The 22985-nt window shown below is 44.3% G+C and overlaps 2 protein-coding genes across 2 annotated transcripts in view; both read right to left on the reverse strand.

Annotated features, from left to right (window-relative positions):
• The window catches only part of LOC106902049 (uncharacterized protein C8orf76-like), a 14675-nt gene extending 8883 nt beyond the window's left edge, over nt 1–5792 (reverse strand). The window contains exons 1-5 of the mRNA XM_014965216.1: nt 5766–5792; nt 4595–4666; nt 1229–1322; nt 736–844; nt 180–309 (exon numbers count right to left, since the gene is read on the reverse strand). Of these exons, the coding sequence (XP_014820702.1) occupies nt 180–309; nt 736–844; nt 1229–1322; nt 4595–4666; nt 5766–5792 (432 nt within the window). The remainder of the gene's footprint in view (nt 1–179; nt 310–735; nt 845–1228; nt 1323–4594; nt 4667–5765) is intronic.
• A 1397-nt stretch (nt 5793–7189) lies between these two features.
• Nucleotides 7190–22985, reverse strand: part of ZHX1 (zinc fingers and homeoboxes 1) — a 29061-nt gene continuing 13265 nt past the window's right edge. The window contains exons 2-3 of the mRNA XM_014965363.1: nt 14617–17999; nt 7190–8125 (exon numbers count right to left, since the gene is read on the reverse strand). Of these exons, the coding sequence (XP_014820849.1) occupies nt 15152–17779 (2628 nt within the window). The 5' untranslated portion in view covers nt 17780–17999 and the 3' untranslated portion in view covers nt 7190–8125; nt 14617–15151. The remainder of the gene's footprint in view (nt 8126–14616; nt 18000–22985) is intronic.

A 22985-nucleotide genomic window follows, 5' to 3' on the forward strand; every position in this document is an offset into this window, starting at 1 on the left:
TCCCGGGAGCCCGCCGGGAGTTGTAGTCCCGAGCGCCTCGCCCCAGGGCCGGCTCCCTCCGGACGGGAGCCTGAGGCGGGCGCCCAGAGGAGGCCTGGCGGACCTCTCCCGCCGCTCGGGCTGGAGGGAGCCGGCTACGGTGGGGCAGGCCCTCCGCCAAACGGGAATCCCGGCCTTACCGAGCCGAGCGGCCCTGCGGCTCCTGTCCCCGGCGTCTGCCCCTCGTTTGGAGGAGGCGGGTGGCAGCGGCGCCGTCGGGGGTCACCCCCCCCCGCCCCGGGCTTTGGCGAGGAGTTTGGTCCCAAGTCTCTGTAACGGAAATGTTGTAAGATCTTGTAACAAATAGTTGAACCCAAGCGTCCCGTGCTTTGATAAAAGTAATTGCATAATTGTAGAGTTGTGCTGTCAGTGTTTCGGCCCGGTGCCTGCATGGGGGTGGGAGCGTGTTTGGGTAACTTTTCCATTTAAGTTCTGCCCCAAAGCAGAAGGGGAAACTTGTGAAATCTCAGGCTTTCCGAGCCAGGATTTCCCAAAGCCCCCTACGCTGTGCCATGGGAGATGGGGACACAGCAACGTGAAGCCTGATCCTAGAGCTTCTCCAAGAGGTAAGGCTTCTCGGGCACACCATTGCTCGTTAACAGCACTCAGGTGAAGCTGTAGGTACCCTTCCCTGCCTCGTGATACCTCCGTGCACAGAGCATGCTGTGTTCCACATGTACTGCAGTGCTGTTTCACCTCTCCGCCTTGCCAGTCCATCCATCCAGGAAGGTCCATTTTGTCCCATCTGATCGCCCTGTAGGTTTGGAGAAGGTGAGCTGAAAAGTTGTCCTTGTCCTTCCATAACCTGCAAAATGGACTAATGAACCTGTCAGTACCAGAACAGCTTCTGAGGCCAGAACACTACTTGTATGGATAATTTTAAAGGTTTCCTTCTTGTAGACATGCAAAATGCGGGTTTTGGGTTTGGGGTTTTTCTGTTCTTTCTAAGAGGATACGTGCTCAAAATATCCTTCCATACCACCATAGCTATGACTGGATGTGGCATTAGCTGGCTAGAAACTCGACTTTGGCAGGTAGATTTGCTCAGAAAATAAAAGGGAATTGATGTTTCTTTTGCCTTTAAACTTGCTGTTTGGCAAATGCGCTTCCCTGAACATAGGAAACTGCTTAGCAAGTAAGTTTGGAGAGAGTTCAGAGTTTGCTCGACATGCTTCAGTCTTTTTGTTACCAGCGTCAAGGTAGGTGAGCACAGTCAGAGCTGCCTGTACGTGCTCCCCAAAACCGTCTGTCTTCCTCTGCAGGCAGAGCAGCCTGATGAGCTCCTGCAGGACAGAGGCAGAGCGCTCAGGAGTCAGTGTTAGTGTCCAAACAGCTACAGCATCTGCGTTTCTCCTCACACAGACTGGACACACGCCTTCCTTTCCCACTCCTCCAGGACTCCTGCTCATGCTGCAACGCACCAGTCTGACCAGCAAAGCACAAAAACCCATGGAGACGATTAAGGACAAATCAAAAAGAAGAAAAACCAAAAAAACAAACCCATGAGTAATCAAAGGGAAATGTGGCCCCAGCTCAAAGTAAAACACACAAAGAGCAAGGCGCTCCCAGGGGCAAATCCCAGCGCAGCCGCTTGGCTGCCAGCTTGGATTGCAGCGTCCTCCTGGGCTGGGGGCTCCAGCCTCGGAGGATACCAACGTGGTCTGCAAAGGCTCTGTGTTGCAATGCAGAGAATGCCTTTGTCTGGGAAATCAGTGATAGGAGAGCAGCGATTCCTGAGCACCGCATGGGGGGCCCAGCAGCTGGCCGCGTGGTTTCAGTCCTAAGTCATGGGCATAATATTGCCTGTCTCCTTCCTTCCACTCTTGCCTGGCTCTCCCTGCCTCTGCTCCCCTCTCACATTTAAAAGCTTCCTCCTATATTAGTTACAGAAATTAAAAAATGCAACTGTAGGAAATTCCTGTGCCTTGTCAGCGCCAGAGATTTGCTCAATTTCTCCCCTAAGACCCGAGTCATCGGTGTAGCTGCCAGGCTACGCATTCCCACTGTACTTGAGTAAAGCCGTTTGCCTGAGTTTGCGTGGCACGATTTGCCACGGTGCTGTCAGCACTGGCTTCATGCAGGAGAGGACAACGTCTGTGGAAGAGGCAGCTTTGAGGAGGCACAGGGATACAGGAGCCCTACGAGAGCCTGCACTGCCGCAGCTGCTCCGTGTAGGCAGCCTGTAGGGGAGAAGAAGAAGCTGTAGATGAATCTCTTCCTAAAGGCAGCCAAGGTCTTGCTCCACCGCCAGCCTAAACCACCAGCTCGACATGTGAACATCGGACCAACAAAACAAATGGGCTCTGGTAAGCTGCAGCTGACCAGCAAGTTCCTGCACATCAGCAAAGCTGCTGTAGCTGTTCACACGAGTGTGCCTCGTTACACCAGCCGTGAGGTGCTGTGACCCAGCTGCAACCTCGGCCAACGGGGAACAGGCCAGCCTGCTTCATCCTGCAGTCGGGGTGTGCCAAGAGAGAGCCCGGGTGGTGAAGACAACTCAAGCGATGGGCAGGAATTTGTCACGCTGCTCTACTGCCCGAGCCTTTTGGCCAAGAAAAAAAATACAGCGTGGCACATGGAGCTTGTCTAGATCCAGACAGCCCTTCTTCTGCCTGCTTCCCAGTCTAACTCTGAGGCAAAATTAATCTAGAAGAATTCTCCCCCAGTGCTTCTTTAATTACTGAAGTTATGATTTGTATTGTGATAGCCTCCATGGGTCCTCACCACAGCCCAGCCACTCTTGTGCCAGGACAATGCGCACCACAAAGGTTTCAGAGACCATCAAGCACACACAGCAGAAACAAGAAACCTTGGTCGGCAACTAGAGCCCTATCTTGGTAGGCACTACCCACACACGTCGGCTAAGGAATAATGCAGCTCTCACATGGTTTATGGCTTTATTAAAATCTGCTGGAAAGGAGCTGCCCTTGGAAGAAAGCAAAAGAGAGACTAGTTCCCTCCTCAAAGCAAGAGAGCTGCCTGCAGTGAAGAGGGCAGTGAGGCCCACAGGCAGCATTCCTCAAAGGATGGGTGGCTCCTGAATCCTTAAGTGGATTCTTCCAGGCATTGTGAAATATTCATACCTTGAGGGAAGATTAGTTTTCTTTTTTGACAGTCACAACATAGGATCTTCCCTAAACATGGTCATGAAAGAAGAGCAGCTCTTTATTTGCTGACATTGTCTCTCTGTGTCCTTGTCTCTTGCCTTTTATTAAGATTGCAAGTTCTTTACAGCAGAGACCATCTTTCATCCTCTTTGTACAGTCTCACACATGAGGGGATATTGTCCATGGCCAACGCGGGAGGGTGAATACAGATAACAGCATTTTGTGGCTAGGGGCATACAGAGGTTATCACTACTACAAACTGCAAACAACACGGCAGTTAAAGCTCAGATGAGCTCAGATGAGCTCTAGCAAATCTAACTCCGACAGTCTGAGATGCAACTGCAGAGCTTGAGAGCAATCTTCCTTGAACAGTAAGTCGTCACACTGAGGGTGGCAAAAGACAGACCCTCCCCTTGAGCCAAAGCTCCCAGAAGCCACTGACACAAACTTTGGGAAAAGAATACTTGTTTCAAACTCAGTACATTTTTAAAGAAGTGCTGGTAGAATGGAGATGAATCTCCATCCACCTCAGGCTAGCCAAGAAACCACTTAGCCAAATGTGACCAAGAGGAAGCTTCATTTGCTCAGTCCAGCTCTGTCCCCAGGGCAGGTACAACCAGGACTGAGCAAAGGCAAACGCAGGAACTACGTGGGCTCCTTAGTCCTAAAGGGAAAAGTGCTCTGGCACCCTGGTACACCACAGAAAGAGGAGGGCACATTGACACCAGGGCAGAACCAACATGAGAGTGCAGAGGCCCAGCAGCGCAGAAGAAGGGCATCAGGCAAGAAACCATGCAAGAAGAGGCAACTGTGGAGGTGGAGACAGCCAGAGCAGCAGCACCGCTCCAACCGGCCGCCGGGTCCAGCAGGCAGGGAATCTCCTTTGGCTTTCTCATCTCTCCAGAAAAGCAAAACCATGGAATGTGGCTTCTTTGTAAATTATCAAGCCGCCCCACAGATGTAGTAAGACACAGCAAAAGTTGAGTAGGGAGGTGAGGGGTCCTGCATCCCAGAAATCAAAGAACTGTTTGTTGTTAACAGAAGCCAAAAGCTTTTTAGGAGTCCTTTGGACAGACAGGAGAGGACACATCCCCTGAAAGATGGTTCATTTGCCTGCTCTACCTTAAAACAGCGCGACCTTTCAAAGCCCTGGCAAGCCATATTAACTAGGCCATAATCCTTCCCCCGCAGGCCTCACAAAACCCAATAAAGTCCTTATTGCCAAAAGGGTGCACTGGGCACAGATGTGTTCTGCCATTAATGGGGTTTGCAACTATTTTCTGTCTGGTAAGATAAACGAGGAAGAGAATGAGCACGCCCTTGCGTTTGACCAGAATGCTGTTGAAAAGAGGGAAAAAAAGCTCTCTGGAAAGAAAGAAGGTGGATCAGGCGCCGGGGAGAATCCTACAGCAGTGACCTTTCCGTGTGAGCCTCCACATTCCCCTTACGGATGCGAATCCGGTGTTTGAACCACTTCCCTTGGCCGTGTACTGTGAGCACGGAGGCTGCAGCTTGATGGTCTGGAGATACAAGTGTGAGGCAGAAGTCACCCTCAATAGTGGAATCTCAGATCTGCTGCTCTAACTGGGAAAAAACCCCAAGAGAATGGCCGTCAGGCACAGCGAAGTTTGTACGCCTCCTCCTGTGCCCTTTTTTTCAGTTTTATCAGTTTGTCTGAAAATTCATTAACTTCCTCTGGCCACAGTTAGGCTTGTTGCTTAATTGCTACTCGTGATGAAAGCAGGCCATGGAGACCCCAGTGGATTCGTTACCTCTCTAGGTTAAAACTTCACTGCTGCTGTTTTCAGGCCTGGGCAGGACCAAGTGACTGGTGGCAACTCCTCTAAGACACTATTTAAGCAGCCTTGGCTGCTGTAGACCTCTATTCTAATAACATCCATTGAACTGAGCTGACTTCCTACAATATTGCTGTCTTGCAGGAGCAAAGAGAAACAAATCTACAGAATTAGAAAAAAAAAAAAAAAGGGATACATTGAAGAAATATACCCAGGGCTTCAGGACTGCCCTTGAGTGACCCTCACAATTGGTGGGGCTTTCCAAGTCCTGCTCTCCTTTTCCACACGGAGTCTGGCAGGGGAGGCTGCCTCCACAAGGGAAAGGACCCAACTGTTGGTTGTCCAATGCCTCACCTCCCACACGGCTTTTGCACTGCTGGAAGGGACCAGTGGAAACTGCTATTAATTTAGCTTCCGTGGCTTCCTATTTGCCTCGTTCAAGCATCAGCGCCCGCAGAAAGCGTGAGGCGAAGCAGAGGGAAAGCACTGCTCAATGAACAAATGCAAACAAAACACAGAAATCAAGAATGGACTTTGCCCACAACTGCTCCCTTCCCGAAATCATTGCAAGTGAAACAGATTTAGAGCAAATAACACCATAAAATGTACATCAGCGATGCAGTTTTTAACTTGGGTAGTGTCACTAAGAAAAATGACGAGCCACTTCCATCACAGGGTTTCCATCCATCTCTGCACTTTGTGGGTGCCAGGTGTGACTCTTGGACATAAATCCTTGCAGCTGAGCTTCACCTGGAGGCTCTGCCCAGCTGCCGGGAATGAAGCTGCAGGACTGAGAGCAGTTACAACTGCAATATTATTTTACCACCTCCTTCATTTCAGAACACGTCATTATTAGAGGCTGTTTTGTGGGCCCTCTTCCACCTTAGTCCCTTCAGACAGGAGTCACGGCAAGTATGTTTTTTTCCTATTTGGCTTTCATTTAGGAAAACTGAAAATCGCTAGGAGGAGAATTACTGCCAACACTGACCTTTATTTTCACCCAAAGACACAAATCAACTAGGTGTGATGCAGTTTCATTCCCTTTTTCCGTCTTTTCTTTCTTCTACCAAATAAATATCTCAAGGTAATGAACATCAGCTCAGCACTGAGCCTGTAAAGAAACACACACGGGAGAGGAATTAGTCACAATGCTAACAGTTCAACATTATTGCAGTAGAAACATATAAATATATTCAAAGGTTTCATTTTACAGTGTTTGAAGTGCAACAAGTCATTTAACAACAAAAAATGTTAGAAACATTCACCCGACAGACTAAAGCCCACCACCAGCAGTGTTTCAAAGCAATGCCAAGCCCACGGGGAGCAATTTAACATCATTCTAGAGGGCATGAAAAAAAATATAATAATGCAGTGCACGAAGTGGCTTGGTATTTTAAATTCTTAAAAATAGTAGTTGACAGTATTGTTATGAAAACAAATGGAAGATGGAAGGGGCTGGGAAGAGGAGGCTGGGAAAGGGGAAACAACCCACAGGGCCAGCTGGTCTCTTGTGAAAATATAGACTGAATTGCAGCATTTTGGAATCGCTGATAACACTGTAAACAAAAAAGGTAACTGTTTAAAAAAAAGGTGACTGCGTGCATAATCCAGGGCTTTTCATAACTCCCTCATTAGCTGACAGATTCTTGAATAAGCATTCTTTCTTTTCCGCCTCCCCCCTTTTTCTCACCGAACCGAGTAAAACTATTTGGCCAAACCCCAAGCCGTGCTGACTACCCGCGGGTCACTACTTCAAACTAAGGGATGGAATTCTGCCGGACCGACACAAACTGCAGCACAGGAATGACTCCATCGCCTTAAACATCTTTTTCTCAGGTGGGGACAGGTCTGTCCTGTGGGCAGGATGCTGGGCCCTGCAGGGGAGACCGGGTCTCGCTGGGGAGAGGCAGAGCTCAACAGAATCAGACCCTTCTTGGAGGAAAAGGCACATGTTAACAACAGTCACAAAGGGTGATGTCCAACTGGCAGGGACCTCAGCAGGAGGTGGCTCCGACTCGCCCCCAGTTTTCCCACCCCGAATATTTTAAATAAAGAGCCTTAATGAGAAAAATCAGGTGAACGTCCCCGGGCTGCTGACACAGCAGGACGAGCAGCCGGACTGACGCGCACGTGCACTGACCTCACGCTGGCTGTTCAGCCAAGCCAGTGCTCCAAATTCAACGCGCCTGAGGAATTGGTGAAATTCAGTTTTGTGTAACAGGAAAAAAAAAAACAGATTCGAGAAAATCTGGTTTGTGACATTTTCATACAGACACGGTTCTTGGTTTCCACACCGCCTCTTAAAACTACACGCACTCAGTAAGGAGACATTTATTCCATTATTTCTGTTTTCAAATTTTTGGTACAAAGTTTATTTTCAGAAGTTCTCACATGATCCTTTCTTCTACCAGCGTCTTTTAGGATTTTTCTATCTCTGATTTATTTTCTTTATCTGTTGAAGCAAAAGCAGTAATTGCTACAGAAAGCAATAATGGCAATATTACAAATATTTTACAGCAGCATCCATTCGTCTCTTTGCCTCAAAAAAATAACAAAAATAAATCCAAAGACAAGATCCATACTGCCACAAAGGCTTAGGTTTGTGATATCCAGAAGTATGCTGCGTTCCCATAAATGAGTTGTACAAGTCCGGCACAACTTTCCAAGTTTGTGCAGAGCCTGATAAATAAGACACAGAAATATCAGTTACGTTATACTGTTTCTAAGAACTTTTACTCTGTAAAATGTTTGGTCACTCAAAGCTATAAGCTTAATCACATATCAAAGAACACAGGCAGTAAAGCCCATCTTACTAGAACATATAGTATTAGGCCAAACAAAATATAAGAGGACAAAATCTAGTGGTCACTGAAGCCTCTTCAAAAAAGGTCTAAAACAGAATGTTTCCATCATGTATCAGAATAAAAACGTACTGTATTAAAATTTGATTTTTTTTTTTTGTACAAGCTGTCTTTTAATCAGTCTTCTATTTACAGTGCAGAACTTCTGCCAACTGCAGTAGTTTAACTTTGGCACAACACTAAGTTCCAATCCTTTTGAGTATTCAAGTCCTGTGTGTGTCCAAAAATTTTCTTGGTTTCACGAAAAGATTAGGCCCATTCACAGTTAACCAGTTATCTTGAACTTTTTCAAGAATTGCTTCCCCTTCACCACACTGGGCAGCTACAAAGGAAAGACACTGTAAGCTATTGCATCATTCAAAAGAAACTCTTCATTCTAAACAGCGACAGTTTTGTTGCTTCCTTTAACATCACATACACCAGACGGATCACGCAGACGGCTACATACTGGACACCTTCTAAAAACCTTGCTGGTCGTTAGTGAATCGTCTTCCTCATACTTCAAATACATAACAATGCATTAACTTAATTTCATTTCACATGTCAAACAGGACATTTAAATATATATTGCAATACATTATAGAAAATTGCAAAGCGCCATCATTTCTGTAAACGAGATCGACACCTTGTTAACTCTCCTGTGCACACGAAGAGCGGTACCTAGTGCCACATTTTCTATACAATATAAAGCCTTCCCAGGTAGGGCAACTCATTTTAGTGCATTTCTGTACAGACTGTGAGCATACACGCCGAGAGCCAAACAGGCAACATCGGAAACGCTTTTGTAAGCTGGAACTGGAGGCGGGGGGGGGAACGTTTCCAAATCATAATGGAGCTCTTGTGGTTGGCGGTTTCGTATCACCGATGAAGACTTGCATCTTCCATCGTTCTAGCAAATTCTTTAGGGAAAGTTTCATGATAGGTATCTACCATCGAATAAGCGTAAGGAAATACTTTCATCAACTGGGACACAAATATTATGTGTCTTAACACATTCTCAGTCATGCCGGTCCAATGTTCATATAGTTACCTTATCTCTAAAATACTTCAGAAACCCCAAATGATTTTTATGCCACAGTATTATAACCAAGGATGAGTTACTTTATCCACCACTGTAGTGCTACCTGCTCTAGAACAAAAGAAAAAAAAAAGCAAAAGAGAAAAAAAGGATGAAAAAGGCCTCACACTTCCCGACAAGCGTCAAGCAGGAAGCAGAGGTAAGTACCATCGCTACCCACAACACAAGGATGAGTGCAGGTTCCCGGGCCAAGACCCACCTTGCCCAATTTCAGATGTCTGAGGTGCCAGTGTCTGCCCACAAAGCCACGTCCAACAGTCCCTGGAGTTCAGGGAGCAGTTTGTCTCACCAGCCAGGCATTCAGGACGAGCTGGATCGCACTCGTGAGGTGCACGGGCCAGCTACGGGGCCCTGCTCAAATGCAGACATCGACACGCCGTCAGACAAACCTCAGCTTAATTCCTGAAAAGTGCTACGGGATCCTCAGTTGCCACTCCACATTTGACAATGTTGTGTAAGTCGTTTTTGCAATGACTATCCACTGAAAAAGTGCAGATGCTCTTCACCGCAGAAAGAGAAAAACCCCCAAAAGCTCAGACCATTAAACTTGAAGACACTGGCTGTAACCCACCTGTGATTCAAAATCTCCCTTTTAAAAAGTGTGAAAACGATACAGATATTTGAGCTATTGAGTGTGTCTAAGTAGCTATTGAGGGGATTTTTCACTTTCTGTTACAACTTTCATGTTAAAATCTTTTCCTACAGGATTTTAACACATCACCAAGCCTCCAGTAACATGACCCCATAGTTTGTGTCATGCTACTTGGCAAATCTACTTATCCTAGGATGGAGGATAGAGGTGTAACCCGGCAGTGCTCAGTGCAGGGAACCGAGCCCTCTCCTAGCCCTTCCCATCTCCACATTTACACCATCATCCCAGGCATTATGAACAACTCTCAACAGTTTTACTGCTCTCTGATCATCGATACTATCTTTTCATTGCTACTGAACGTAGGCAAAATTATTTTCCAAGAAAAATAAATTAAATCAAAGAAAGTAACTATATTTCATTGCACTCTATTTTTCTGCCTTCAGGTTAGGACAAGGACATTTTATATTACAGAAGCTTAAAGATTATCTTCTCTCCTTGGGAGATATGAATATAGACAGATACGGGACTCGGGTGGAGGACGCAAATCGATACTGTCATATTTACAGAAGCAAATACTGATATCCAGCCTGAATACACAGTACTCCGTTAAGTGCAAAAGGGAAAACACTCCCCACCTTAAACTACAGCTTGGTTACTCAGCAGTCAGAGATGAATTGTCAGAGTTACTGCTGTGCTCTCATTTCAGAGGAAAATGGAGAAGGAGGAAGAGAATGTCTGCATCTTTGGGCTTTCTGGCCTATGGGGACTGCATAAGGCCATGAATCACTTCGTACGGGTTCCAGAAATGCTTTCTCTGCTCTGTGGAGGAGAAGGGAGTGCATCTGCCTGCCTCGAGAGCTCCTTGGCGAGCAGGAAGAAAATAGGCTTTTGCCCAGAGTCAGCATATCATGCATTAGAAAAATTATTTCATGTCATGTATGGGCATTGCAAGACTTTCCTTCCCAATAATCAAAGTTACAGCCAGACAGCATATTGCATATAATGTCATGAAAAAACAGTTTCTAAAATGGTACTGGACAAGTTTAAAAAAGGAAATGGCCTTATTTACTATAGTGTATTAGAGATAATCCAGTAAATTCTAATCATGAGGTACTAGGTATCTTTCCTCTCCTTTGCTTTCAAAACAAAGCAGAGATTTCTATGTGCTAAAAGTGAGCGATTGCAATACTTCACTTGTTCTCTCAGAACAGCAAGAGGAAAACTTGTTTTGCTTATCAGCTTTTAGGTACTTGAATTCTGCAGGGCAAGCAAAAGTCAAGAGCCTTCAAGCTCCTGCATTTTCCCTTCTTTCCACTTCTTACAAGCCAGCACTCCCTTAATTCATTCAAACCTCCGGGGAGGAATAGGTCCGACTTTCTTTTTACAAGAAACACTAGCCTTGGGGTCACTGGGAGGTTGATGCTGGGAAGACAGCACTGTTTTAAGATGGAACTGTGCTTTTTCATTGTACTCAGAAACAAGAGCAAAACACGCTACGAAGCGGCACGATAAGAGTGATGGTGGATGCCTCACCTGGCTGTGACACTGCTTGCTTTCTTACAGCCCTTCTCCCTCTCCATTCTGGCACAGGATTATCTTTATTCTCTCTTTAGCTGAATTCCAGACACAGCAGTAACTAGCATCACCGGATCAGGTACTCCTGACAGAGGAAAGCTCTGGCTTGGCTCTAAAGGAACTGGTGCCCACAGCTGAATTCTGAAACAGTGCTCCCAACCAGCTACCTGGAGGTAAGATCTGAGCAAGATCAAAGAGTTTCTTCATCTCACTGCCGATGACAGCCACTGAAGCCTGGCTCGTAACTAGCTCAAACTAAGAGGAGAAGCTCTGCAGAAACACAGAAAACAGACCACAGGCTCATTTCCACACAGCTCTTCACCGAGCAGGGAAATCAACAAAACCCCACATGGCCACTCACCCCAGGGCACATGTACTTTCTTGCCTCTTCCCTCCCCATGGTCAACATAGCTCAGTCCAAGTGGCTTCCAAAACACCTTGCAGATGTGCATGAGCTACAAGAGGGAGCCAGGCTGCAGGGCAGCACTGCTGGGCACAATGATGCTCAGATTCATCACAGATCAAGGCATCTGCTGATGTGCTTCAGCTCAGAAAGCTGCCTGTATGCAACTAGTAGAGAATGAGAAGGTGCCATATCCTCTCCAGCCACCAGATGACTTCTGTTTCTCTCAGATGACTATGAAGTGTGTGAGCCTTGGGCACCTAGGCAAGGAGCACGGCAGACTAAGGCTGGCTGAGATGAATTTGGGCTAATACAGCACTGTTACCAGCAGCTTTGAGTTCCCACCAGCCAAGACCATAATTCACAGATAAAACAGACCATCGTGGTGACAGCTCTTTGCAATGCTTTTCCTGCCAGTCCTGATGCGGGGGACCTCCGGAAGGAGTTTCTCTCTCTTCCCAGTATGCAGTGCAAATATATACATACTGTAAACATAAAATAAACTGGTAATTAATGGACTGTGTTTGTTCAGACAGAAATAACAGGCAGCTTATGAGCAATAATGAATGCATATAACTGCTGTCTTCAGGCTGAACCCACCCACCCAGATTTTTCTCATCCTTGGCACAACTGAAAGGCTCACAACGTGCATCTGCCCCGAAGGAAACGTGGGTACTCTGTATCTCTCATTAGCCGACCCACAGCACATGGTTTAATTTAAATTTTATATTCTGCAAAGAGATGATGCTCCTTAATGGGCTGTAAATACTATTATAACCAGTGGAATACACAAAACTGTAAGATTTACAGCAACTGAAAAATCTGGCCCGGTATACATCAGCCACCATCTCTATTTTACTGAAAGAAGACGTCCATTCCAGCTATATTTAGTCTGATAAACAATGTATTTCCTTTTCCTGTGTTTTTCAGACCAGATGTGCTAAGGCCTATCATTGTAGCCGAGTGTTATTTAAGAGAACACTGCCAAAATGGAAAATTTCCCAGTTTGATCATATAATTAACTTGGATCTTTCTTTCTTCCCATCTATTAAAGGAGGTCGGATTTAATGCTAACGTAAATGCAGTCTCTGCTAACAAAAAATGGAGATGTTTATCAAGACAGGTTGCTTGGGTGGTTGGTTTTTTGGTGTTTTTTTTTGAAAGAAAATTAATTCTGGGTCAACTTTAAGGATTAAGGCAACTCCAGATTTTGCTTACTTGAGGCATATTCCCAAGGATTTTAAGGATTTACTTTCATATTTTTGGAAACTTAAAAATAGCATCTCTTTTCCTACTAGATTTGTCCTTTCCCACTCCGCTAGCGCTGATTTTTGACCCTGTATTCCCAGAGGAGCTTGAAGCTAACGCAAGTCTTTCTTATATCTGCTGGCATCTACAACAGCTTCATCCATACCAGCATCAGCCAAACAAGATTCCCTCACATAACAGTTAATGCTGAAAAGGCCAGATCCTGAATCTCTCTTACACCACCTCATGTCCAGATTCATAAGCACTGCAGTAAAATATGCCTGACAACGCAGTTTTGCTTCTCCCCAACCCCAGAGTTAAACTGAGGGATTCTTTGCTAGTCCTCTCCAGCACCGCTGGCCACTCTCTGCCTCACCTACTTGAGTCCTGGAAGCCAGGAAACAGTTTCATCATCAAATTCATGCCGCATACCAAAAGCCACTGCCTTTTTCCTTTCAGCACACCTCAAACATTGAGAAGAGCTCATCCGGGTAAATGGCTTTCACACAGAACATCCTCCTGCAACTCAGGCAGCCTGTTCAACCTGGGAGCAGAAAGACAACTACAAGTGCCCAGAGAGGAAGGTGAGTTAACAGTATTATTTTTTTTTTCAGACATTATTCCCTTTCTTGCTTTGACCTGGGTTTCACCCACAACCAGGTATGAAAAAACAGATTTAACAGGGATGCCTCTGCTTCAGAAAATCATGATTAAAAGGACTTTCTTGGTCTTCTGACATTTATCACAGTGAGGAAGAAAGAGTAATTCCAGATTAGGTTCTTGGAAATGTGGAAAAATTAGGACACATTTTCTGTACACTAATCTGTCTCTCCTTGGTCATCAGATGCAGAAGCCTAAAGAGAAGATGCTGACAGATGTGCAGAAGGAGATTGCTAGTAGCCTTTCCGTTAGCGCCAATGTAAAAGCAGACAATGCTGACACCAGCAGCACCAATTCGTCTTTTGACATCTAAATATAAAGTAACTTATCCCTAAAAAATGCAGACCGACAGTAGCAAGAACACAAACCACTCATCCTCAGAGTACCAGTTCTCTGGGATGCCAAACATCTGTCTCAACTAACTTCTGTGAAATTGGCCCACTGTTTTTAAATCTACTATGATTTCAATGTCTTCAATCGCTTTTTTGTTTGCTTTTCTGTTTAAAGACACTTATTCAAGATGTAGATGCTTCGCATCAGATTAAACTATTTCTGGAATTCAGTTCAGGTAGATCCAACAAACCACCTCTAAAAATAAGTGCGTTCCCCCCGCAGCCCTACGAACAATCAGCGCGGTGGCGAGCTCAATCCATGAGCATGAATTTAAGCTAAACTTGCACACGAATCATTCCACTGGGCTATCGCTGAAGAACTATTAAACACTAGTATGTTTAACATTCCTAAGCATCTAAAAGCCACATAACTTCATTTTGTTTGAGAATTAAACATCATGTCATTGCCACAACTTAGTTGAAAACCTTTCTTACTAGCACCTGAAGACGCTTTTCGTCTCTCTATCTGTGTATTCCTTACAAACCCCTACGCAACTCTGAACAACTTTTAGTCAGTTTCCGCATCACATTTACCTTAAAATTCAGTGTAAGATTTCAAGAAATCATTCTTTTTAGCTAGAAATATACATACTTTTCTTACCATTTCCAACATAGGAAAGAATGCACAAGCTAAAAACTAATGTTACTATCAACTGCATCAAGTCTGTCAGGCATTTAAATTAAATTGATGTAGGATACACTGATTAAATGTAACGAAAAGCATCTTCTAGCATTAGACTCATTCAGTTAGCTCATAATTATCCACAAGGAACATTTCAGTACAAGTTCTGTAAACCCAAAACACTCTGAAGATATGCAAAAGGTGCCAATATCACCTCATTTTCTTAAACCAAGCAATCCTCACCCCTAGGTTCATTGATTCCTTTGTCACAGTTTCCCCCTTCTCTTTTGTTTTGAACTCTTTCCTTAAGAAATAAACCCAGGCCTTGAAACCTTTCAGGTGAAGTGATGTTTGCAAAACGGCATCTTAGGTTTTTGTGTTTTCCTCCTTCATGAGCAGGCAATGTTCCCCTACATCAAAGAAAAAATGTGTCTGTGTTTTTTGGAATTAAACAACATAAGGCAATTAAATATTGAGAAGCAGTCACGTGAATGATGAACATCAACCTTCCCATTGGTAACGTGGAAGAGGAGGAGCTGAACTGGATCTGATTTATAAGCCCATGTCCTAGGCTAGGCCTGAGGATGTCCATCTCTTGTAGCAAGGAAGCGAAAAGTTGTTGCCTGCACAGGTAGCATCTTGCCCATGTTCTTTTAGGTGGAAGAAAGATGCTAAGCAGGTGCTTGCTAAACTGAAGGCCATGAAAAATCAGTTGGCTCTTCACCATAACATCAAACCTAATTCATAGGTTTTTGGCCCCCAAATCCCAAATTGCACATCAATCTGATTTTGAAAGTTTACGCTTAACATGTCTGGGGGGTTCCCACGTATCACTATCATCCGTTTCTTCCTCATCTTCCTGATCTTCCAGCATTTCGTCTTCCTCCTCGTTCTCATCAAACAGCTCTATTCCAAGTTCTAATCTTCTTTGCCTTTCTGCAAACCACTCTCTGACCTGCTCATATCCCATGTGAGATTTGGCTACCAGTTCATCGAGGTCTTGCTCATTAAGGAATTTGTGCTTCATATAGTAGTCCTTCAGGATTGCTGTTCCAGTTTTGAATTTTATGACAGACACACCTCTGTCCCAGCAATTTAACCTCTTGCTTCCCCGAGGCCTCCCCCGAGGCCTCCCTCTCCCCCTCCCTTTTGGTCTTCCTCTCCCTCTTTTCCTTGCAAAGCCCTGGCCGTTCAGGCTGTTTGCACTGGCGCTCTGGTAATAATAATACCATTTCAATCCACCATTTTTCCAGGCATAGCGAGTGTCTCCAAACCAGCTCACAATTTCCGACCTTGGGAGCCCAGTTTCTTCTGCCAGCTTGTTGTATTCTTGTGGAGATGGCCACTGGGTGCGGACAAAGGAACTTTTAAGCATGTGCAACTGCTCTGGTGATTTTTTGCCTATTTTGCTTGAAGTGGAACACCCCGATTTTGCTCCTGCTGCTCCATCTCCCACAGATGTTTCTCCAGCCTCTTCTTTTGAGCTGCCAGCATTGCTCTCATTCAAGTCAGCTCCCTCTTCTTTCAGGACATTTGCTTTCCTTCTTTCTGTAAACCAGGCATCAATCTCTCTCCTGGTCAGTTTGGTTTGGGCTCTTAACCTATTCATCTCTTCATCAGTAAGAACAGGGTTATTAAGAAAACTTGCCTGGAGGACTTGCAGCTGTTCAGCAGTCTTCTCTTTGAATTTCTGTGGGGTAAAATCAGGAAAAGTGCTCCATGATGACTTGCTCTGTGGAGTGGCTCCCGTTGGGGACTCATTCATTTCATCGCTTGAATCAATAACAATGGTGGCACATGAATCGCTGTTGAGATGAATCCCATGATTATTCTTGGAGTTTCTCTGATTGTAGCGTGTATCACTGAACCACTTTTTGATCTCTCCTTTAGTCAGGCCCGTTATTTTCATAAGTCTAACAATTTCCGAATCTTGAGGAAACTGATTTTTAAGGTAGCTGACTTTCAATTCTGCCAGTTGTTCCTTTGTTTTTTTTGCTCGGATGCCGAAGGAGTCAGGATTCATCAGGGCAGACTCGTTTTTCACAGGCTGAGGGGCTGGAACCGCAGCTACTTGTTTGGTTTCTGCAACAGGCTGAGCGGTGTGAATCTGACTCTTCTGTAACTGTGTTTGGTTCGGGACTCCCGCCACAGTCAAAGCTATAGGGGCTGTTACTGGTAACGTATTTGCACCTGCAACTTGGGTGAGAACAAGTCCTGGCTGACCAACTATTTGGCATGTCTGTAAAATGGAAGGTAAACCATTGCTAGCGGCGGAAATGTGTGCTGGAATCACGGTAATTGTCTGTGGCACAGTATGCACCGTGCCATTAAATTGTTTCCTCCTCGCTTCCTCCACTTCCTCCGGCGTCCAGCTCACACCATGTTTCAGACGCTGGGCAGAAAACCATATTTTAATCTGTTCCTCCGTGTACTTGGCTTGAGTGGAAAGAACAGTGATTTCTGACATGGTTGGATATGGGAATTTGTTGTAGGTGTTAAGCAAAAGAGGATTGTTGTCCAAAGCAGTGTTATAGGCTGGAATGCTATTTACAGGTATTAGGACTTTGGGAATCAGGTTTGAGTTCTGCGGAGCTGTGACAGCAGTTATAACCTGTGCCACCCCAGGCTGAAGCACTGGTGCTGGAGTCACCACCGCACTGGCCACGTCTGCGGCGCCGCAAACGACTGAATGGCTCGCTTTGGACTCGGAAACTGCCGGTGGTGGGTTTTCTACTGCTGCTTCTTCAGAGTTTGGCTCATTTTCAGTTCCCTTTTCTTCACCAGGAATGTCATCAACTACATTGTGGAAAACAGCGATACGTTTAGACTCGGGCTTGTTTTTCATCATTTTCATAATAGGAGTTTTGCTAATTGAGATCCCCGATGAGGGGACCTCAGAAGAGTCGGCCTGTTCAGCATTTTCTTCTCTAACGAAACTCCCATCAAAAGTGAGATCGTTTACTGTTTGTTCAAAGATTGTCTGATTATTACGTTTCACCATGGTCAATTTAAAATTCTCCTCTCCAGGGTGGTACTTCAAATTATGTTCTGAGAGAGCGTCGTATCTTTTGGTAAGGAAATTGCATTCTACACAAACGTAGGATGAATTTAACACTACGTTGGGATGTTCTGAATCCACATGAAAAGTAAACATATTGAGATCTGGAGTTTGAAAAGTACAGTATTTACACTCGTAACCACCTTCTACTTTATTTGTATTTTTCTGATTGTCTGAATCCACACACTCATGAGCATCCTCCTCACTTGTTACGCTCTCTGCTGTAGGGTTATCTGCTGGGGCCAGTACAGGTGGTCCTTCCTCCAAGTCTGATACCATTTCTAGATCTGGATCTTGCTCATTGGCTAAGACCATGCATGGGGTTGTTGATTTTCGTTTACTTGCCATGCCTGTTACGCAAAAATGATAGTGACTGGTCAGAGTCAGACGTAGCTTCGAGCTCTTTTTGATTAATAATAATGGCTTTCGGTACTTCAAGTCAGTTCTTGTTGTAAAGTCTCAACATTTATCCCATTAGCAGCTTTTCTTTTGTAGTGCAATCAGATTAAAAATAGATAGTTGAGGATGAAATGTTGAGACACGCTGTTTTAAAGTCCACATCCACCACCTGTAGCAAAAAGAGAAACAGTGACATTAGTTCAATTTAAAGAGTAACTTCTATTCTGCTATATATCTTGGCTTAAGATAATTCGGTCCTTTGGGGTTCAATCTGCCACTGTTTATCCCCTGAAACCAGCAGACCCATTCCGAAAAGAGACACTCAAAGCTAAGTTAAGAAAGGCAAAATCCAATCCACTTATTATAGGCTGAAATTTGTTTTAGTTCATGTCAATGCAGTGGAAGGCATGAAACATAGGACGGTGTAAAACAGGTAACTTTCTGACTGTTTCCCTTTCTTCAGAAGCCTTTTTCTTGGCACAACGCTGCGGTCAGTTGTCCTACCTAATTTTTGTAGTCTTGCCTTTGGACTCCTTTCCTTACGCTATGACAACTTCTTTCGAATGCCCTGTGAGCTCAAGCCCTTCCTCTTACAAAGTCGACCCCAGCAGGACACCTCCACCACCAATTCTGTCATGTCTTTCCTATCAGAGGTTGTGAAGGGTCCCAGAAAAGGCAGGTTTAGTGTAGTTTTCTACTGCATTACGTATGTGAGTGTGAGCATGTGCAGAGCCTTTCTCCCAAGGCTGAAAACATGCAAAACAATGCCTTTTGAGGCACTTTGACAGACAAAAGATGGCTATCCTTTCTTCCCAGCTCCCCCAAATGTCATTCTCCAATTGAAGGCCAATCCCAACCCAATAAAACTTGATTGCTAGCACATGGCAATTAACTAAAATCTGTTTTCATGCCTCTATGCATTAACAGGGACATGACTGATTGTGTGAACTGTACCAGAGAGAAAAAGCATTAAAGACTGATATACCAAGCAGAAGACAAACAAAATTATATATTCTCTGTTTATAACTCCTTGTCCATTTCTCAGAAAAACTAAAGTAGCATCAAATAAAGTTGAGGCCTATCAAAATTCAGAGAATAAATATAATTGTAAATAACATAGACTGGGGTGAATTTTATCCCACAGGGATCACAACTAGTTTGTTGGAAACAACGCACAAACTTCTGTAGAGGATTATACACTCTGTAATAGTCTTCTTCCTGAAATAAAATCAGACACTGATTTCTCATACCAGAAATTCCACAGGTACATGAATTTTTAGGCAGTGGAACACTATCTACTTCCCGAAGTGGGGGCATGCTCAAATTCAAGGGGAATACTCAGTAGCTGTTTCAGAAGGTTTAGAAAGGGAACAGCATGTAACAGGTTAAAAACAGGTGGCCTGCTTTGAGCATGACAAAGTCTTAAAGGAAAAAGAACAGCATAAAAGGAAGAAAGGCAGCTACAAGAAATACTGTTTTTCACTGTATGATAAGATGATTCTTTTTTGATTATGGGAGGGCAGAGGCTGTGGGCAAGAAGGAAGATAAATAATTCTTAGCTTCACATTTTTTCTTTAGGCAAAAGACAAAAGTGTTCATCCATAGATGCCACCCAGTGCTGCTCCATAAGCTCTGTTTTTGAAATTGTGTGCCTCACTTCACTTTTTCATAAAAATCCTCCTCAAATGTTTTTAACAGTCACCCTCAGCGCTACTCCTGTGCCTACATCCAAAGCGCACAGCCTGACATGATAGGCTTTTATGCCAAGGATACGGTTACACGGTATTAAGGACACTGACAATGCTCAATAAATCTTGGGTAATCATCGTTCCAGGATGACAATAATTTAATAGTACTGAGGTTGAAAGATACCCTTCGTTCACAAGTTAATGCTGGCAGTCTGTAAAACTGCACAGAAGTGTAAAAGATATTTATTTTAATGTATATACAAAGTATGTATTGCAGGCCACCTCATTTATCTTTGCAGCGAGAGAACCATGAAGCAAAGCTAAATGGATCCATTTGTCTCGGTGTCCTGAGGGACCAGAGGTAGCGCATTATTAACGGTGCTGCTTCTCCGTGGGGCTAGAGGGCTCCTCACAAAAGACAGACAACTGCCAAGACGCGATGTTGAGCAATGCTCTTGGGGAAGAGCTGGGTGGTATTACCTAATCTCCCTGCGATCTTGAGTAAAATTTCAGAAATGCCAGAAATGCCCATTTTCAAAAGCTACTTTTGAAACAGCCAGCTTTGCTGACTGCGTTAGCAGTTTGAGAAGTGAGTGTGGTACTCTGCAGTGCGTCACTGCTAGCCTATCTATACCAGGGGCAGCCGGAGAGAGCTTGAGGGCTTGCTGAGGGTCCTGTTCTGGGATGGCACAGAGCGCAAGTGAAAGCACCGTCTGACCTGACGCGCAGTGTTGAAGCACGCTTGAGATAAGGCTGGAGATAACGAATAAAAGGGGAAACCCGTCCAACAAATCACTAAGTGTTTTTCTCCAGCTCCTGCATTGACCCAATAGCGTTCAGTGCCTGTGAGCCTACAGGTCCAAAAAGCTGCAACTATGCTCTTCTGAATACACTATGTAAGATTTATTTTTAAATCATGTTGTGATTTCAAAACCCTGTTTAATTCAGGGCTATGAAGAGCAAGAGCAGCATTCACCAAAATCTCAACAAAGTGAGATGCTGACTACCCTTCCCAGCCTTCTTTCCTCCACAGACTTTACAGAAACCTCTCTTCCCTTCTCCTTGGTGCTAACGGGATTGTTCCATATTAGCACCCTGTCTGACACATTCTCACATTCAAATAGTTTATCAAACCAATTATGCATCACCCTTGTACTCCAGTTCCTCTAAACCACCTCTCCTGTACTGCTTACAGGAATTCCATGTGGGACCCTGTCCTGTATCCTGACTTCAGTAAGATTTGCAGCATCCTGTTCCAGTAGGGCAATTACTCCAGCAAAAAATGGAATCAGATTGGCTTGACGTTAAGTCTAGTTTTGACAAATCCACCTTTTTAAGAACGTTGTTGTAATTCTCTAGGTTCTCATAGACTCATTTTTAGTAAATTCTTCCTGTATTGTCTTGGGAAGGAAGATCCTGTTAAGAGATCTGTGATTCTCTATGTGTTCTTCTCCTGTGCTCATGCCTCTCCCTCATTTAAGACCAGGTACTATGTTTGCCTGTCTCAAGCCCGCTGAGACCTGCCCCCCCCCTCCATGAATTCCTGAAGATCATCATTAATGGTTCAGAGATTGCTTTGGCTTGTCCCTTACATACTTTAGAGTCAAATACATGACTCAATATTGTTTCAGATTTTCTATTTTTATCTGGACTGTATTTTTATCCCTCGCTGTTGATATTGAAATTATATTGCGCAATTTGGTTTGCAATGAAATATTTCAGGTGTTTGCTTTATGTCAAAGCAGCATTTTTCAATGAAAAAAAATACAGAGAAAAAACTTTCAATTAGTTGCACTCTTAATCTCTCAAGACATTCGTCACTGCAATCGCCTTCTGTAAATTCCCCTCAAACTTTCATGCAATTGACATTCCTAGCAAAACCAGCCCACGAAACAGATATTTGTCCAGTAATATAAAAAAAGTACGTCCAGGCACACTTTTTTGAAGGTCCAAGATCTTATATTTCATCTTTGGGCAGGTAATTGCTCAGGACACTGCTCTTCAGAAACACACCATGAAGATTTAGTAAGCCCAATTCATTAATAATTATATTAAGACAGATTTATTCTCCAGGGTGGAACTCGACATTTAAAGTTGTCTCTACAGCAGATTTGGGTAAAGATGTATATAAATATTTTCTGAATGCAGGCAAAAGTCTTCTGCCCTTTGACTATAGTTTGAGAAGGGAAAGACAAAAGACTGACATCAGAAGACACGTAAAAGAACCTGTTTCTAGCACAATTTTTTTACCCTCCTTTTCCTTCCCTCCCCCAAACAGGAGTAGCTGATGCAGCAAGAAAATAAATGAGATTACAGAAAGCATTCACTGTGTGCGCAGGTTGTGTGCTTTACAAAAAGGCATCTCTCCTGCTTGCTGTATGACATTTTCATCCAGGGTGCAGGAAAAGCACGCCAACAAATAATCCAAACCCATATAATGTCATTTTAAGAATATGCACAAACAGGGTGGCTCGGGAGGAGATGAAGCAATAGAAACTGCTTCTAACTTTTAAAATCACCTAGATTACAAATTGCCTACCAACTCTCCCAACAGAGAAAATGTTGTTTTGTCTTCTTACAGGGTCTGATTAATCCATGACAATATGCAACTGTCGATCCTTTGTTTAGCCTCCTTCTAACTATTACCATTTATTCAGAGTAGATGTATCTGTGTCAAAAACTATTCTGCCCAGAGCTCAGTATAAACTAATCTGCTCTGATTTCTGCTGCCTCTCAGTGAGAAGGGTGAAGGATTTTGTTTTATAGTATCATTTTCTTCAGTTGTTCTCTATCTGCAAAGTTCAGAGGGCATTGCTGCTTATGACTCCAAAATAAAGCCAACTACGTAAACCATGCAAATATTCACATTTGATTCCTGATTTAAAATGTTCATGTTCAACACAGGAGCAAAACTTGTCAAACTGATTTCAGCAGGACTTCACGTGTGCTACGAAGACAAGGGCACAGCTCAGGGTCCTTGCTGCATTACGGTTTGTGATGAGGGAGGCACCTTCCAAAGGGTCCTGTAGGGCTGCCCACACACTGCTTCAGGCTACGCCAAAGCCGGACCCACGCTGGGGCACTGGGAAGCCAACACAAAGCCCAGCAGAGCTGGAGAATGGAGCCTACCACAGGACACGCAACTAGACTTTCTCGGTTACCTCCTACCCCACTGGTTTTAATGGGCAACGAGCAGGTTCCATCTAAGTAAACTTCAGAATTTCAAGCCAGAAGCACCCCGTAAATGACCTAGATTATCCTTCTCTATTACAAAATATCCCCCAGGTACCTCTAGAGCGAGCACAGTAACTTGTGACACTGCTTTTGAAACACAAAGACATAATTAGTTTTTGTCTGATTGTATAGAAGCTACTGATCAAACACAACAAGTACTTAGCCATCATGGGTGCACTGATGAAGAAGCACCTTTAAAACAGATGATGAGCGTCTCTGCTCCTCAGTCACAT

Source organism: Calidris pugnax, unplaced genomic scaffold (genome assembly GCF_001431845.1).
Source record: "Calidris pugnax isolate Ruff unplaced genomic scaffold, ASM143184v1 scaffold41, whole genome shotgun sequence".
NCBI classification, from domain to species: Eukaryota; Metazoa; Chordata; class Aves; order Charadriiformes; family Scolopacidae; genus Calidris; species Calidris pugnax.